At 58.0% G+C, this 16,705-nt stretch overlaps 1 protein-coding gene across 3 annotated transcripts; it reads left to right on the top strand.

The window, feature by feature from the left end:
- The first annotated feature begins 2,089 nt into the window (after nt 1-2,089).
- On the top strand, nt 2,090-11,224 carry LRRC14B (leucine rich repeat containing 14B). 3 transcript variants are annotated; one of them, XM_077879694.1, is made up of 4 exons: nt 2,090-3,885; nt 5,138-5,273; nt 7,679-8,514; nt 9,902-11,224. In XM_077879694.1, exons 2-4 carry the CDS (start codon nt 5,268-5,270, stop codon nt 10,545-10,547), a joined length of 1,488 nt encoding a protein of 495 aa, XP_077735820.1. In that variant the 5' UTR covers nt 2,090-3,885; nt 5,138-5,267; the 3' UTR covers nt 10,548-11,224. The 3 variants fall into 3 exon arrangements, 2 of the variants coding, with proteins under 2 accessions (XP_077735820.1, XP_077735819.1); XR_013369261.1 differs by lacking the exons at nt 2,090-3,885; nt 5,138-5,273 and having other exon boundaries at nt 7,206-8,514; nt 9,902-10,709; nt 10,884-11,224; XM_077879693.1 differs by lacking the exons at nt 2,090-3,885; nt 5,138-5,273 and having other exon boundaries at nt 7,206-8,514.
- Nucleotides 11,225-16,705: the final 5,481 nt, after the last annotated feature.

Genomic DNA, 16,705 nt, shown 5'->3' with positions numbered 1-16,705 from the left:
AGGCTCAGGGCCAGGTATGTGGACAAAAGAGGCACGGGCCGCCACACGTGCTCACCCACCCAGCCACCCTCCAGCCCCGTCCTTTGGGGTCTAGGAGGAGGCATCATCGAGTGAGCACTGACCATGGGTGATGATTCTACCTCCAGTCCCTCTCTCCCCAAGGATTGGGGCGGGATCAGGTCCCTGAGGGAGGCTTGCTCCATCTGCAGGTGAATCTGAAGGAGCAGGGGCAGTTGAGATGCCAGGATGAGTTTATCGTTTGCTGTGGAAGGAAAAAGTATCTGAGGCACGTGTTCCTCTTCGAAGACCTCATCCTGTTTAGCAAGACCAGAAAGGTGGACGGGGGTTATGACACCTACACGTACAAACAGTCCTTCAAGGTAACATGCCCGCCTCACACCTGACGCCCCTGGGTGGGAGCGGTGAAATAGGACATATGGGGCTGTGTCTGAAATCAGGAAGTCACACGGACACACTGGTCCTTTATGGTGCTGCAGGCTGGTTCAGCAGCTGGGAAACTTCTCAGTCGGTAACTTAATTTCCGATTGTGGTGAAGGTGAACCTGGGCCAGTCTCCAAGGGTGGCCCTCACCCCACAGAGTTCTGAGCTCCTAGACCTCCCGCAGGGAGCCTATAACCCTTACCTGCAGAGGAGCACATCAGAGGCGGTCCTGTGGCCCCGTCCAGCACAGCCACCACAGGCCACTAGAGAGCCTTCCAGTCCAGCCTCCCTTTCTCTCCAGTGGGGAGACTGGGGCTCCAGGAGGGAGTCAGTGCACATGGGCGGGAATCTGGTTTGTCCTGGGGGCCCCCGTCCAGCCTCAGCCCCCCATTTGGTATTTGGGTGAAGAGCCTCTAGCACTGAGGTGCTGGGGTCAGATGGTGGCCAGAGAATGGTCAATTCCTCAAGTGAGGATCAGAAGTTGCTGACACTGCTGCCACTTGCGGCTTTTGGTATAGACGGCTGAGATTGGGATGACAGAGAACATCGGAGACAGCGGCTTGAGGTTTGAGATCTGGTTCCGCAGACGGCGGAAGTCCCAGGACACCTATGTTCTCCAGGCCAGCTCTGCAGAGGTCAAGATGGCCTGGACCCACGTGATAGGGCAGATCCTGTGGCGGCAGGCTCTGCGGAACAGAGGTGGGCAGAAGAGGGCCACCCAGGGCCAGCCCCTACTACTCCCCCAGTTCTGAGTCCCATGTCCCCCTTTTTGTTGTCGACTCCTTGAGCTCCCTGAGAGGCCAGACCAGGTGTAGGTGCCAGAATGGGAGCCCCAGCATCTCTGGGTCCCAGCGATACTTGGGGAGGGTGCTGGGCCAGGCCCTGACGTGCTCCTGGTCTGGATGGAGGGTGCTGGGTACACAGCATTGTCGGGAGAGTATTAAAGCCAAGCAGTTCCTTGGAAAGTTGCCCTATGTTATTCTGTTTTAGAACTCAGAATGCAAGAAATGGTGTCAATGGGGATTGGCAACAAGCCGTTCGTGGACATCCAGCCCAGTGACGCGGCCGTTAATGACCAGGCCATCAAGGCAGCAGGTAACATGGCCTCAGCCCTCTCTCTCACCCTGTCCCACTGACTGGGGCCCTGGTGTTGACTGTGGGCCCGAGAGCCAGCACAGTGGCTGAACGGGTGGTGGCCACATCATGCCCAAACTGACCTCAGCGGGGACTTGGTTGGGTTCTCAGATGGCTGCTTCATTATCAAATCTGGGCGGCACGTGTGGAGCAAAAGCCAGATCAGCCTGCTTTCTGTCCCCTTCCAGAGTTGTGGACCCGAGCCCCTGTGGCTGTACCCCCCTGTGACCGTGCCACCCCCTTTAAGAGGCCACACTCCACCATCTCAGACAGCAGCACCTCCTCCTCCAGCAGCCAGTCCTCCTCTGTCCTGGGACCACTGAGCCCGCACATGTCTGCCAGCCCAGCCCTGCTGAGCACTGCCTCCTGCCCCTGGCCCCACGACATGCGCACCTGCTTGGAGGAGGAGGAGGAGCTGGAGCTGGAGACGGGGAGCCCACCTTCCATACGTGAGTGCACCCAGGTCCAGAGCGGCAGGTGCTGCAGCCTCCAGCCACTCTGGGGGGGGGGGGGGTGGGGGGAGGGGTCAGCGGTGCACCTATGCAATTAACTCACTTGCCTTTATAGACTTCCAAAAGTCTTTAAACACATTATAGTTTTTCTTTAATCAAAAAAACATCAAAAATTTTCACTTTCACCTAAAACATCACAGGAAACAGATTTAAAACAACCAAGCAAACAAAACCTAGATGAAACAAAATATAAATAGACAAAAGCATATGACATGAGATTTTAAGACCTAGGACATCTGCCACCACCAGTAGTGACCTGAGACGGGACTGTGATGTGAGCCCCATGGTCGTTCCCATCTCTGCCTGGAGGGCACCCGGGAGCCACGTGGGGAGCCTGCAGACCCCCAGAGGAGGGCAGCCCGGGGGAGCCCCGTGTAGCAAGAAGTCTCCAAGGCCTGGGTCCAGCAGAAGGCTGGTCAGCACCGCACCTGAGGGGACTGCCCAGGCTGGAGCCTCTGGAGGACTAAAGAGTACCCCACACACCTGCTCCCAGCAGCACACGGGCAGCAGCTCCAGGGCAGTGGCAGGTCCTCCGAGGGCATGATCAGGACACCATGTTGGACTGAACACCCCTGCTGACCTGCACCAGGTCATGAATGCAGGGCATGTACAGGTGATCTAACTGCATCCGAGAGCAAAGGTTAAGGAGATTTATAGGATTACACACATGTTTGGCAGCCAATGGGGTAGATTTGCACTGTCTGATGCAAGGAAGTAGGAAGCGGAACATGACAAGGGCAAACAGGCGAAACCAGCTGGAACCGATGGGGTTGTTAGAATTGGCCTTCACACCATCATTCTGTGTCCTTCTGGCCTTCACACCATCATTCTGTGTCCCTGACATCTAGAACGTTACATCACAGCAGGGAAGGTGGGACGGACTAAACTTAGCACCATAACAGGCTGTAATCATTAAGGTGAGCACCTCCCTGGATAGAGTTAACAGCGCGACTTAACAGAAGAAAAGCTTAGTGGAGACGTATCAACACGACACAGAATCACCAAGTCAAGGAAGAAGATCAGTGAGCTGTGGATGACTTGGAGTGGCTTAACAAACACATAACAGAGTCCCCAAAATGGAGAGATGGCAAAACTTTGAAGGAACTATGGCTTAATATTTCCCTGACTTGGTGACAGGTGTCAGCCTACAGGCCCAGAGGAGACCCATGAGCCCCAAGCACGCAGGCTGGAGACACAGTGACAGACAGAACATCTGGGAAGTGGCCAGCGAGAGCCAGCTGTCTGGCGCGCGAGGAGGGTGGCGGCAGCATCTTTGTCACCACACATAGCTCGCGGGGGGCACGGTTTGCTGCTCTGAACAGAGAAACCTTCAAACGAGTTCAACGTGACAAGGATGTCTTTCAGAAACAGTGACACAAGGACATTTTCGTGCAAAGGCTGAAACAGCTCAACCAGCAGACCTGAAAGGTCAAAGGATGTTGTGCAGGGAGGAGGACGGTGACCCTGGGGGGAATAGGAAGCGGCGCGCAAGGCTCGGCCGCTTACCTATCTGTCAGGGGCAGTGGCCCTGGGGACAAGTACGGCATACGTGAGAACAGCATCGACGTGCTAAGGCGGACGGCGTGTGCACCTGGAAGGTATCCAGCCATGGCGGCCTCTGCCTAGCTCCAGGCCTCTGTGGCGTGGAGCGATACTGCGGGGCTGCGCCAGTGGGACATACACATCCTGGACGTAGGAAGACAGTGGGGAACAGAGGACTAACAGGGGAGTCGGTAGAGGCGAAGGCCAAGCAGACCTGTGGCCGCCGGGAGCAGGAATGCAGCATGAGCAGCCTCCTGTGAGTGACACGCGGGCTGTGGGCTGTGTCCCTGCCGCTTGGCCAACCACACACGGAGGGGCCAGCACTCAGCCCCACATGCAGGGGCCGAGGTGCTGGTGGGACCCGCAGGGGTTGGTTATCTCAGCTCCTGCGGTGGAGGATCATGGGCATCTGCTTTCCCACACCCCACGGTACCCCACATAGTAACCCCACAGTACCCCCATGGTACCCCACACAGTACTCCCCAAAGTACCCACACAGTACCTCCCATAGTACCCCATGGTATCCCCCACAATACCCCCACGGTAGCCCCCACAGTACCCCACAAAGTACCTTGCAGTACCCCCCACAGTACCCGTCACCCCACAGTAACACCACCCAGGTGAGGACCCTCCTCAGGGTGATGCTGCCTGGGACATGTGTCCCCCCAAGCCTCCAGTGTACCTGTGCCCCAGCGACAGCATCTTTGAGGGCACCGGCTGACCACAGTCGTGTCTCTGCCCAGGTGGAGGCATTGCCCTGAATCCTGGGTGTGGGCCAGGTGTGCAGGGGGCTGCGCACCTGCTCAGAATGGCAGCAGCCACCTGGGTCAGGCTTGTGTCCTGGACGGGCCCACGGGGAGCACAGCTGGGCACTCCACACTGCCATCCCAGAGCCGTGGCACCTCCCCGGCGGTGTCCTCCCCAGCCCCTGCAGGGCTGGCATGTCCCACAGGGAAGCCTGAGTCCGGAAGTGGGGCTCTCTTTCCCCCGAGGAGCCCCACTAGCCATGATGGTCGGGGCCAGGGGTTGTGCTCAGCCACTGTGGCTCCTGCACAGACAGTGCTGTGATCCCCGTCCCGAAGCCGGGGTGGAGCCCCCAGAAGCCACTCAGGCAGGAGGTGGTGCGTGCATGGCAGGGCCATGGCCACAGCTTCACATGCGGTGACAGTGGACAGGTTCCCGCAGCCCTTTGGGGCGGAGACCTGGTCCCGTCCTGCTCTGAGGTTCCTTTAAGCCACATGGTCTTTCCTGGGCCTGGTGTTCTGTTTTCACCTCTGAGCCGCCTGGTAGAGGGGAGAGGCCACTGAGCACCTCCCTTGTCGGATGATTTCACAGGAGCAGGGTCGGTGGACACTTGCTCACATGGTGTCTGCACTCCAGCCCCGGTCCGCCTGCCCTGACCCGGCCTCACAAACATCCTGTCATCAGTCTGCTGGTGATGTCTGTTGACACATCAGAGGGCCCTGAGTGCTAAGGGCAGCCAGCCCTGACCCCGCTTCTCTTTGCAGTGACTGAGTACATGTTACCGGGGGACAGTGGCCTCGGGCTCCCTGGGCCATTGCGTGAAGAGGGCCACCCGAGCGCCTCCTCTGCCATCCCAGGAGGGGCTCCCAGCTGCAGCGGCACAGCCAGGACTCCATGACTGTGAGTCCCCCCTCCTGAGACCCCCGTGTCCAGCGCCCACGGCCAGCATGGGGGCCAGCCTGCCACTGAGGGCACAGATGAGCCCGGACACACCCTGAGGGGAGGCATGGGGGAGACCAGGGAGAGGGAGCCACCAGTGTCTTTCACAGAGATCTTCTGGACGACTGATGACAAGTGACATGGGCTCTGATCCGTGACGTCCTCTCCTTCTGCCAGACAAAGGCTTCTGGGCAGTGGTTTGACCATCGAGCAAAACACTCCCCAGGAGAGGGGGTGTCCTGGCTCCCCCTGAAGTGATGGGAGGGTTCACTCATCCTTGGTCACCCTAAGGTGCTGGGTGCCACAACCAGCCAGACTCCCTGGCCAGGTCTCCACCCTGTGCCAGATGCTCCAAGCACAGTACATGGCTGGATGTTAACGGCCCCCCAGGAGGGGCGCCCTGGCCAGCAAGGCTGCACCCCCAGGCCAACTTCCCCAGGACCCTGTGCCTATGCCCCCTTGAAACCACATACCCAAGAGGGTGGTATGGTTACTTGTGAGAGCTCGGGTATCCCTCCAAGAGGAGGGGGCCCTCAGCCTCTGTGGGAGCCGGTGGAGACCAGCTCTGCCTGCCCCAGACTCCCTCTGTCGGGAGGGCACCCCCGTGTCGGGACTGTCCTGAGAACAGAGGCTTCCCCGCCTCCCACTTGTAGGCCAGGCCTGGAGCCCCTGCAGAGGCTGCGCCAAGCTCACATGCCCTTGTGTTCTCATGTTCTGGGATCAGAACAGCAAACACAGGACTCACACATTGTGGGACCAGAACCCTCTTACTCTAAGACGCATCACAATGCCAGCCAAGGTGGCCCCCCGGCAGGCTCTGTCTGGGCCCAGAGCCAGGGGCACCACCCATGAGGGACCCAGCCTTGCAGGGGACACCCTCTTGTCTGTTTCCCTGACCTTGTCCGTCCAGGCAACTACTTCTGTAACAGGATGTGTGTCTGTGAGTCTGAGAGCACCCTAGGGGTGCAAGGGCTCCGCAGCACCTCCCAGACACAGACTCGATGCCACGCACAGCCTGGGCACCTGGTGGGAGGGAGGGAGAGGGCCGCGGCGTCTGAGTCAGGATGTCCTTCCTTTCCCAGCCGTGACTTATATGGAAGAGAATGAGCCCCTCCAGGACAATCCCGTCACAGGGAGCACAGGAGCCTCCACTGTGGCCTGAGGCTGTCCTGCTGGGGGCTCCTGGTGCACCCCCACCTCAGCCACTGGCCATGGGGTCAGCACGGCCCGGGCCCCGCCTGCCTTTGTGCATCCCCCCTGCATAGCCCTCCACCCAGTCTGGGGGCTCAGGTGGCCCTGCCACTCTGACTGCTGCACCAAGGTTGGGGTGGGAGCTGGCGATACCTCAGTTCCCGTGGGGAGGTCCGGGCGGGCTTGGATGGTCTCAGGGCCCAACAAGCCCTCTGGGACCGGGGTTTCCCCAGTCTTCCAGGCAACACAGGCCCATGGGCAATGGTCCCCTGGAGCAGCCCCACTGAGTGGACACCAGGCACAGGGACACCTCTGAGTATATTTGGAATCTCGGTTTTCTTTCGTTTTTAATAAGGTAGTGACCTGTGGCCAGGGACCCAGGTTGGGGTGAGGGCACAGCAGCTGGGCCTGAGGTCTGGGGTGTGTCCGGGGCCCCAAGAGGACCACCCCACACCAGATGGAGGAGCCTGGGTGGATGCCAGGCCTTGAATGAGCTTCATGCTGCGAGGTGTCCTCAGAGCGGCAGCCACGTGGGGCAGGGGCTGGGGTCAGGCTGGGTGCTCACCATGGTGACCTTGCCATTTCCAGCTACTATAGGATGTTTTCTTCATTTTTTCAATGCTGATTCGATCCAAACTTGAGGAACATAAATAAATGAGACGTGTTTCTCTCACTTTGTTCTGTTGTATCCGGGTACGTCAGTGACATGCTTCACCCAGGGAGCCTGGCTCCTGTGACTTTGAGGGAACATGGCCCTGGGCAGCAGACCAGCCTTCATCTGGGGTCTCCCCGGTCCAGAGCCAGGGCCACCCCTGCCCTGGGCATGAGCAGCACTTTTCGGGGGCCTGGTGCCCCTGAGCCACACGCTGGGACAGCTCTGCTTGCATAGCTGAGCACCACAAGGACAAGCTGGCCACTGCCAGACGCCTCCACGGCCAGAGCCAAACAAGCACCCATGACCAAAATAGCCGTCAGATGACCAGAGAGCCTGCTCACTAGCTTCTGCCCAAAGGCAAGCTGCTCGCAGCAGCTGCAGCTAAAAATAAGCAAGAAGGGCATCCATCTTCGGGAGGATCTCAAGGGGAGAGCTCCGTCTTGCTTTTGGGCCGCTGCGTGCGGGCACGATGAGGTCGCTGCGCTCTATTTCTGCTGAGGCCCTGGTGTCTCACCCCCAGGTGGCCCAGCAGAGCCTGGACAGTGTCGCCCACAACCTCTACCCACTCCTGTTCAAAGCCAGCTACTTGCTGGAGCAGGCGGCGGTGATCCGAGCCCTGATGGAGCGCTGGCCCCTGGAGGAGTTCCGGCTGAGCGTGCTGCTCGGGCCGCACTCCGAACCGCCGGTGGACCTGCGGGACCGCACCTGCAGGCCCTGCCTGGAGGCTTGCGTGCAGGGCCTCGCAGACCACGTGCTCCGGGCTGCGGGCCCGTGGCGGCTGCGCGTGGCTGACCTCACGGGTGTCCGAGATGTGCAGGTGCAGCAGTGCCCCTGCGGGAGGGCTCTGGGTAGGTGGGGCCGCACCGAGCTGCTGGCCAGGACCTGCTGCCAGCTGCAGGCGGCGTCCCTCGTGGTCCGGCCCCCCGTGCGGGTCCTCACTGATCTCTTTGTCACAGAGGGCAATTTCGAGCTGGTGCTGCGTGCCCTGGGGCCTGGCCCTGCCCCGCTGCGCGTGCACTGCCTTTCTTTCCGAGCAGACAGTCTGGGCCCCAGCCAGCTAATGCAGGTGCTGCGTCTGGCAGGGCCAGGTGAACTGCATAGGCTAGAGGTCGTGCACAACGTGCGGCTGCATGCTGGCCATGTGCAGCAGCTGCTGGCCCAGGTGGGCTTCCCACGGCTGGCCTCACTCACGCTGCCTGCCAAGGCTTTCGACGCACCCCCGAGCAGCACCCTGAGCCCTGACCGCGAGGACCGCCTCCTTACCTCCATCGCCTGGGAGCTCAGCCAGATGAGCCAGCTCAACGAGCTGAGTGTGGCCTTCTCCACGCTGACAGGAAAGATTCCGAAACTGCTTGGGTGAGTCTGGGGTGACAACACAGAGGGCAGGCCAAGTGAGTGGGGTCTCTGCTCACAGCTCCTCGTGCAGGGCTGGTGATGGGGATGGGGGCCTGGGGTGGGGGTGGCAGGCCCAAGATGCATGAGGGACCATGGGATGGGACCTGGCTGCTGACAAGTCAGGACGTTCCAGGCTCCCTCTGCCTTTACCCCAGAAGGCCTGGACAGGGTAGAGTGATTGTGCTCCTCTCCTGTCTGATAACAAGTTACCCCAACAATGGGCAATATGGTGACAAAACCTTCAAGAACCAGCTCCACTGGGTCCACTGGGCTGTGGTCTCCTCCGAAGGCTTGGTGGGCTGGAAGGGTGGGGTCGTCCATGTCCACGTTCAGATGTGGCTGTTCAGGGTCTACCTCTGCACTGTGGCTCCTGGGAGTCCTCAGGACAGGGCGGCTGATCCGAGAATCAGAGAACACCAGGTGGGAGCTGCATATGCAGCTCACCGCTTCTGCAGACCGTGTTGGCTTGGAGCTGGTCAGTGGGTCCCCTGTGGGAGCACGGGAGGGCCGGGGGTCAGGGAAGGCCGACTCCCTGGGGTGGCATAGAGTTGCATAGAGTGGCAGGCTGGCGAGAGGCGCTGACATGGACGGGTCAAGGGTCAGCAGAGAGAAGGTTGGGGTCAGACGGCAGGGCAGTGTGGGGAGGTGGAGCATCACAGCCCCTGGAGGTTGTGAGCAGGAGGATGGCATGGTCACCTCCTTATTCACGAGGGCCACTCTGGCCCGCAACACAGACCCGGAAGGAGGGGCTGGGGAAGGACAGTGTGGTGGGCAGACAGCCAGCTCTCAGCACGCAGCGGCACAGGTGTGGGGCCCCCCACAGGCTCTCCTGCAGCGAGTGCTCAGCCTGGTGGCATCAGACCCAAACCAAATATCCCCAGGGTGGGGTACATTGAGAAAGTGTGTTTTTCACAAGCTCCTTGAGACCTGCTGCTCAGAGCAGGGTCTCCCCATAGCTGTGCATCTGCTGATGCTGGCCTCAGCACGTGGGAGGGGCTGCAGGTACCAGGCTGTAGGAAAGCTGGGCTGGATGGCTGCATGGCCCTTCCCCTCCTTGCTCCACAGTACACAACTGAGCAACCCTCATTCTAATTGATGCTTTACTTATGGACACTAAAAATTGAGTTTTGTATTATTCCCACATGTCACAGAGTATCATTCTTCTTGTGATTTGTTCCATTGTTTAAAGATGTAAAAACCATTTTACAGTCTGGTTGAGTAAGACCAGGCCGCAGTGGACTCTGCCTTTGGGCCGTCTGCTGACTCCTGAGCTAGAATTCATCTTAATTCCTCCCAGAGGTCCTCCTGGGACTGCCCCTCACCTGTGCTGTTTCTTGCCCTGCCCTAGCCCCCTACGGACGCCACTGAGGACCCTGGACCTGGCCAACTGCTCCCTGAACCATGAAGATATGGCCTTCTTGGCAGACTGCACCCATGCCGCGCACCTGGAGGTCCTCGACCTCAGTGGGCACAGCCTGTTCAGCCTGTTCCCCTCCACCTTCTTCCGGCTGCTGGGCCGGGCCGCCCAGACGCTGAGGGTCCTCACCGTGGAGGAATGCGACATCGAAGACAGCCACGTGAACATGCTGATCCTGGCCCTGAGCCCCTGCCATGAGCTGTGCGAGCTCCGCTTCCTGGGGAACCCCCTGTCAGCCCGGGCCCTGAGGCGCCTCTTCGTGGCTCTCTGCGAGCTGCCCAAACTGCGGCGTGCAGAGTTCCCAGTGCCCAAGGACTGCTACCCTGAGGGTACTGCCTACCCCCAGGACGACCTGGCCATGTCCAAGTTCGACCAGCAGAAATATGACGCGATTGCCGAGGACCTCCGTGCAGTGCTGCTTCGGGCTGGTCGGGGCGACATCCAGGTGTGCACGCCCCTCTTTGGAAGTTTCGACCCAGATATCCAAGAAACAAGCAACGAACTTGGAGCTTTCCTGCTGCGAGCTTTCAAAGCTGCTCTAGAGAACTTCTCCAGAGCACTGGAACAAATGGAGTAGGCCCTTGAGCAGACTGGCGGGGGGGGGGGGGTGGTGCGACTTGCAGCTCGGCTGTGCCACAGCCTGGACAGCCCGCATGGGCAGTCTTGGCCACCTGCTCCCCGCTACCACCCGTTAAAGCATCTCTTGCTGAAGCTCCTATGAGGCATCGGCCAAGCCCAGGTGAGAGGAAACCCTGGTTCCAGCAGAGGCCACTCCAGGCGCCTCCGCGCAGTAGAGCGGGGCTGGGCGGGTTGGGAGCAAGGATGGGGAGCTCAGACGTCTGGCCAGGGTGGAGAGGACATGAACAACCTGTCACACAACACAGGCCCTGTGCCACATCTGGGTTGTCCACAGGGCTGACTTGGGTTTGCCTATTCATGAGCTCCTGCCCGGCATGGAACAGGGGGTGTTAATGGCTTGAGCCCAAGGACCAGGATGCAGAGTGGCTTCCTGGGCTTCTGCCACTGTGGAAAGCCCTGCCTGGGACAACCCCATCACCGCTCCGGTTTCCTACCTCTCTTTGGACGCTGACGCCAGAGGAGCCTCTGCTTAGGCCGGGGCAGCTCCTCTGTGCCGCTGAGTCTGGGTGCAAACGTGCTTAACGACGTTTGCCCTTGGTTTCTTCCAAGAGCTGATTCCAGCAGAGGCTGAGTGTGGATGATTATGTACGAATACACAGCAGTGTGCCTTCCTCAGACCTGGCTTTAATTTCGGTGCAGTTAGGCATTTTAAAAAATATCTACATGTATGAAAATGAACTAAGTTATCAAGATAGAGGCTAGCCTTCGATGGGCCTGACCTCAAACTAGAACCCCAAGTGCTCAATGTGGGCTTAACTCATTCTGTGGGAGGGGCTGCCCTCCACCCAGCTCTGGGGCCCTCCCTGCCCCCCGGAGTCCTCACCGAGGTATCCATGCCCCCCTCAGGTATGTCTCCACCCTTCATGCCCCCCAGGTATGTCTGCACCCCCCCAGACCCCTTCAGGTATGTCTATACCCCCCATGCTCCACCCACTCAGGTCTGTCCATGCGTTTCTCCCCACGACCTAGTGGGGCTGCGTTGGGTGTCCACCCCCAAAGTGACCGCTGTGTCAGGACTCTGCTTCCTGGGGAAGGCAATAATGTTCCTCCTGGGTCTTTCAGGAAAGAGGGACACCCAGAAAGTGGGCAGGAGGGAAAAAGTGACATGTGACCATCCTGCCCCTCAGATTTGCTCTCTGAGCCACTTCTCCCACTGCCCTGCCCACACTCTGCCATCCCGCAGACCCATCCTGCTGCCAAAGTCTCCGAACCCTATCTCAGGCATGGGAGTTTCCCTTGCAAGAAGCTCTGGAAAGAGAGTAGAGTAGGTACAGGGCAAAATTTTGTGATGATCTGATTCTAACTCTAAAGAGTGGAGTGATTTCAGCTGTTTGTGGCCCACGGGAGAGGACTCCGGAGTGCACGCGGCTGAGCCGGGCACCTGCGGTCACTGGGGCAGGAGGTGGGCGCGCAGGTGTCTGCGGGTCATGAATGTTCCCAACAGCCCCACCCCTGGGAATGGCCCCCCATAAAAGCCAAGGAGGCTGTGGAGGCACATTTGGAGCAATTCTGCAGCCTCTGGAGTGGCCCCAGCAGAACCCATGCCTCCCGTGCCAACCTGCTGCCTATCATTTCCCCGATCCTGTGGATCTGCTGGGCCCCAACCCTGAAGGACTGTTTCCGGCCATGATGGGTTTTGGCTGTGCCCACACAGCCTGGGATTCAGAGGTTCTGACAATGCCTGCCAGCCCCAGGGATCTGCCAGGACCCAGGCACATCCTGTGCTTTCATGCTGCGAAGGCCTGGGTCTGACACAAACCATAGGGACCGGGACACTCACACGTAGGCAGAGATGGGCAGATAGCAGGTGCCGACAGGGTGGAAAGTCACCACAGGCAGCTCCGGGCCTAGCAGCCCCCTGTCCCACTGGTCTCCCCAGAGCCCTGACAGCTGAATGGAATGGGGCAGGGTGCGGACCCCGACAGACACTGGGCAACCACCTTCCAAAACACCAAGGGCATGGGCTCTGTGTCCCCCAAGTCCTGTGTGGTGGATTAATCATCACACCTCCTCCGGGAAGCCAGCACTCCTTCCTGCTGCCCATCCTGGCAAAGGGGTAGAACAGATTCAGGGGCTTATTACACAGCTTTATGTCCCAGACTAGGGGGACCCTCTGTGCCACGGATGTGGCCTGAAGTCCTGGAGACGGGGGCCTGTGGCTCTTATGGTCACGGGTGCTCTCCTTTTCTTTGTCGTTACGTAGATTGAGCAGCACCCTGAGGAGCTGTCGCCCACTGGACCACAGGCTCCCAATTCTCTATTGCTGGGGCCCCTGGGCAGCTCCCTATGGGTGGAGATGCTGCAGCTCTCACCTGGGTCTCGATGCTCATCACAGTGATTCCACCCACCTGCTGCTGCCCGTCCTGAATCCCATCAGCCTGGGGCCCAAAACCGGGGCATCACCTATGACACTCAGCCCTGGCTGTGGGCAGAGCCCCTTTCATGTGGGGGCAGCAGCATCTGCCCTCATGTGATAAATGCCTTCGACAACCCCGTCCAGGCATCCATGAGCTTCTGCGCCTCAGGTCCAGGCAGCCTGGCTCTCCTCTCCACTGACGACAGGCCACCCGCAAGGAGCCAGTGTCCCGCCAGGACATCACACACAGGGACACCCCCTCAGAACCACGCCCCACGAGGCCCAGGTCCTGGCAGCATGCAGTGTTGCAGCCACTGGCTGTGGTGCAGTGAAGGCGTGCGGGGGGGGGGGGGGGTGCTCGAAACTCGCCACTTCCCTGCGGTCTGTCTGCACCGACGGGACCTTGACTTGCCAGAAGGTCCGCAGAGGCAGATTTCCGCAAGAGCTGCCCCAATGGCAGCCAGTGCTTGGCTCTCGAAGCCTCATTTTCTTTTTCAAGATTTCCTGCAGGGTTGACAAAAGCCACACACCTGATTTCCCCGCACCCTCTCCATCTGAATGTCACAGCAGCGTAGATGCCACTGGTTCCCAAACTGCCACACAGGGGAATGGAACAGGTAAGACGCAAGCTCAGAAGAGCCAGGAGGAGGAAGGTTAACGCAGATGTGCACACGTGAGGCAGAGACCCCTGCCCCAGGCTCCTGACACTTGTTGGCCATTTCTGGGTCCTCTCTGAGGAGGGAACCTGAGGAGCCACGAGGCCCCAAGTAAACCCCCCTCGTCGCTGTGTCGGGCAGCTCGAATCCATCTCTGTTGCTGCGGCCAGAGTCCCACTGCAGAGAAACGGAGCAGCTGAGCCTGTCGCTGCTGGAAGAGAGCAGCAGCTTGCGTCTGGCTCCTAGGGCTCGGGCGGCACCCAGGAGGTGCGGGGCCATCTCTGTGGCCTCCCTGGCTCCAGCTTTCTGCCTGCAGGGCCCAGCATGGCGTCTGAGCTGGGTGGGGTCCCCTATGGTCCATCACAAGACCCCCGAGCGAGCACATGAACCTTCCCCAGTTCCCGAGTCCTGACTGCAGACTGGCTCTCAGGAGGTGAGATGGAGACAGCGGACGCAGTGAGACAGCCTTTCCCTCCCTCTCCTTTCAGTGGATTGTGAACACTTCAGCACACCTTTGAACAATCCACACAGAAATACTGTTCTAGTTTAATTAGACATGACTTTTCTTTTCATTCTTTTTTTTAGAGGTTTTATTTATTTGACAGAGAAAGAGAGAGGACGCAAGGGAGGGAAGGGAGAAGCAGACGCCCTGCTGAGCAGGGAGCCCGACACAGGACTCGATCCCAGGACCCGAGATCATGACCTGAGCCCCCCAGGGGCCCATAACTTCCCTTCTCAGACACACACAGGTTCTTTGGTGAAGTCCCTTCCCATCACAATGCCCCATCATCGGTGTGATGTTTGCAGGGTTACTTTGTCATCGTGAAATGTTGGTCCATATGCGCATGATACACACACACACACACACACACACACAAGAAAATACACGACAGTTCCTTATCTGCATTTGTGAAGTTTTACGAGGGGGAGAAAGCATATTTAACAAATAAACTGGGATTCGTTTACAGAATCACTGCCTGCTTATTTTATTTGTGGAACATCCTAGTCAATTCCCATGCCTTCCAACTTTATTCCAAGTAAAACACCCTGAAACAGGTACTTTCACAGTAAGTACACTTAGAAAGCAGAGGCTGAACCCCTCAAAGCCCTTCCTGCATAAGTCACCACAACCCCACCCATAGTGTCCCCAAATCCATGAAAACCACAGGCCAGGAGATGCCCTGTCCTCCTGACTCCAGCACACACAGGACAGGCCTTGCCTCAGCCCTGGCCATGCTGGCTCAAGGTTTTGCTGAGACCTTCCAGAAAGCAGCCTGTACAGATGTTGGACTCTCAACTCCCCATAAATCCTACACACACACACCAAACGTCCCACTGTAGTGTTACTTAGTCCAGATATCTTTTGGTTCATCTGTGAAGTCATCAGGCATGACATCATGTAAACATTTCCAACCCAACAAAATCACTGTTAAAAAGATGGATGGCATCAAACAAACCCTCAATTAAATTTGCCAGCAGAAGGCAGCTGTGCTGCGCAAACAGACATGGTCCAACATAATCTTCCGTAGGTAATGTCTGATTTTGAGCATCGAACTGGCATCTAAACTGACTTGGATGATCTGAACAGTTACCACGCTACTGAAGGCTGGCTCACAGCACGCTGGACACGAGAAAATATGGTGAAGATTAACAATTCACCTTGAAATAACCTACTAAATAGCTGAATTTTCCTCATTTTTTAGAAGATTTACTTATTTTTTAGAGAGAGTAGGGAGGGGAGGGGCAGACAGGGAGGGAGAGAGAATCCCCAAGGTGAGGCTTGATCCCACAACCCTGAGATCATGACCTGAGCTGAAACCAAGAGCCGGCCACTTAACCAACTGTACCACACAGGTGCCCCTGAATTTTCCTCTTAAAGTAAAACCAAAGAGAAAGCATTAGGCGGTTTATCCGAGGGTACCTGGAGAGTCAGCGCAGTAGGAGGAACCGATGGATACAACTGGGCAACAAATAGCCAGGCAGACTTTTTAGTTCAGATTTACCGAAGTTATTTTTGTTTGGATCTGGGGCGGGGTGGGTGACAGCAGAGCACAAATGGGAGACTGGGAGCCGCTGGAGAAGGGAAGCATGAAGCTGGCGCAGCACACAGAGGCCAAGAGCAAAGCTGGAAAAGCTCAGCCCCACGGGGCTCTCACTGCAGCTCCAAGCCACTTTGTATCTGCAAGTGTTCCCAAGTCTAAAATCCACACGTGAGCACAAACCCCGCAGACCAAGAAGTGTGCAGGAAGCCCTCACCAAATCCAGCTCTCCTGACAATCAGATAGGAAGAGTCTTGTCAGAGTGGAATTTCTGAGTTTGTGTTGCTGCCACAGACAGGCAGGCTGCAATGCAAGTGCATCAAAGTCACCAGCAGCTCTGGAGCTGTGCGGCCTCTCCCAACCCCACTGCCAGCTGCCTCACCTTTGCGAGGAGGCTGCAGGCCCTCTGAAAGCCTGCTGCGAGGCTGGCCCCTGGCTGGGATGCAGAACCTGGATTTGGGGAGGACGTCCCTACCACTGGGCAGTAAGCGCAGCCCACGTGTCTAAATTTTGTGCAGTTTGAGGGGTTACCGGCAACCTGGGTGCATGCCCAGCAGAAGATACTCATGCGTCCAGTCCTCACCAGAGACACTGGGCTGTCTCTGGGGGTTCCAAATGGGGGACGATTCCTACTCCCCTCACTTGGCCCCATGTACTTTTCCCTCTGATTTTTTTTTTTTTTTTAAGATTTTGAGAGAGAGAGAGAGAGAGAGACAGCAAGTGAGCACACAGAGGCAGAGGGAGAAGCAGACTCCCGCTGAGCAGGGAGCCCTACATGGGGCTTAATCCTAGGACCCCAGGATCAGGACCCGAGCTGAAGGTGGAGCCACTCAGGCGCCCCACCCTCTGCTGATTTTCCTACACATCGTTCTCATGTACTGCTAAGATCACGGTTGGGATTACAAGGGTGATGTGTGAGAGGCTGACTCACGTTAGCTTTGTGAAAAATGGGCCAGTGCCTCATTTTGATCAGTTTGTGGTAAAATGGAGATAATCTATGTAAAAACATTTTATGAAGAGTAAAGAATTACACACATAGGTGGCA

This window comes from Canis aureus, chromosome 31 (genome assembly GCF_053574225.1).
Source record: "Canis aureus isolate CA01 chromosome 31, VMU_Caureus_v.1.0, whole genome shotgun sequence".
NCBI classification, from domain to species: Eukaryota; Metazoa; Chordata; class Mammalia; order Carnivora; family Canidae; genus Canis; species Canis aureus.
This window is presented reverse-complemented; position numbering and strand designations above follow the sequence as displayed.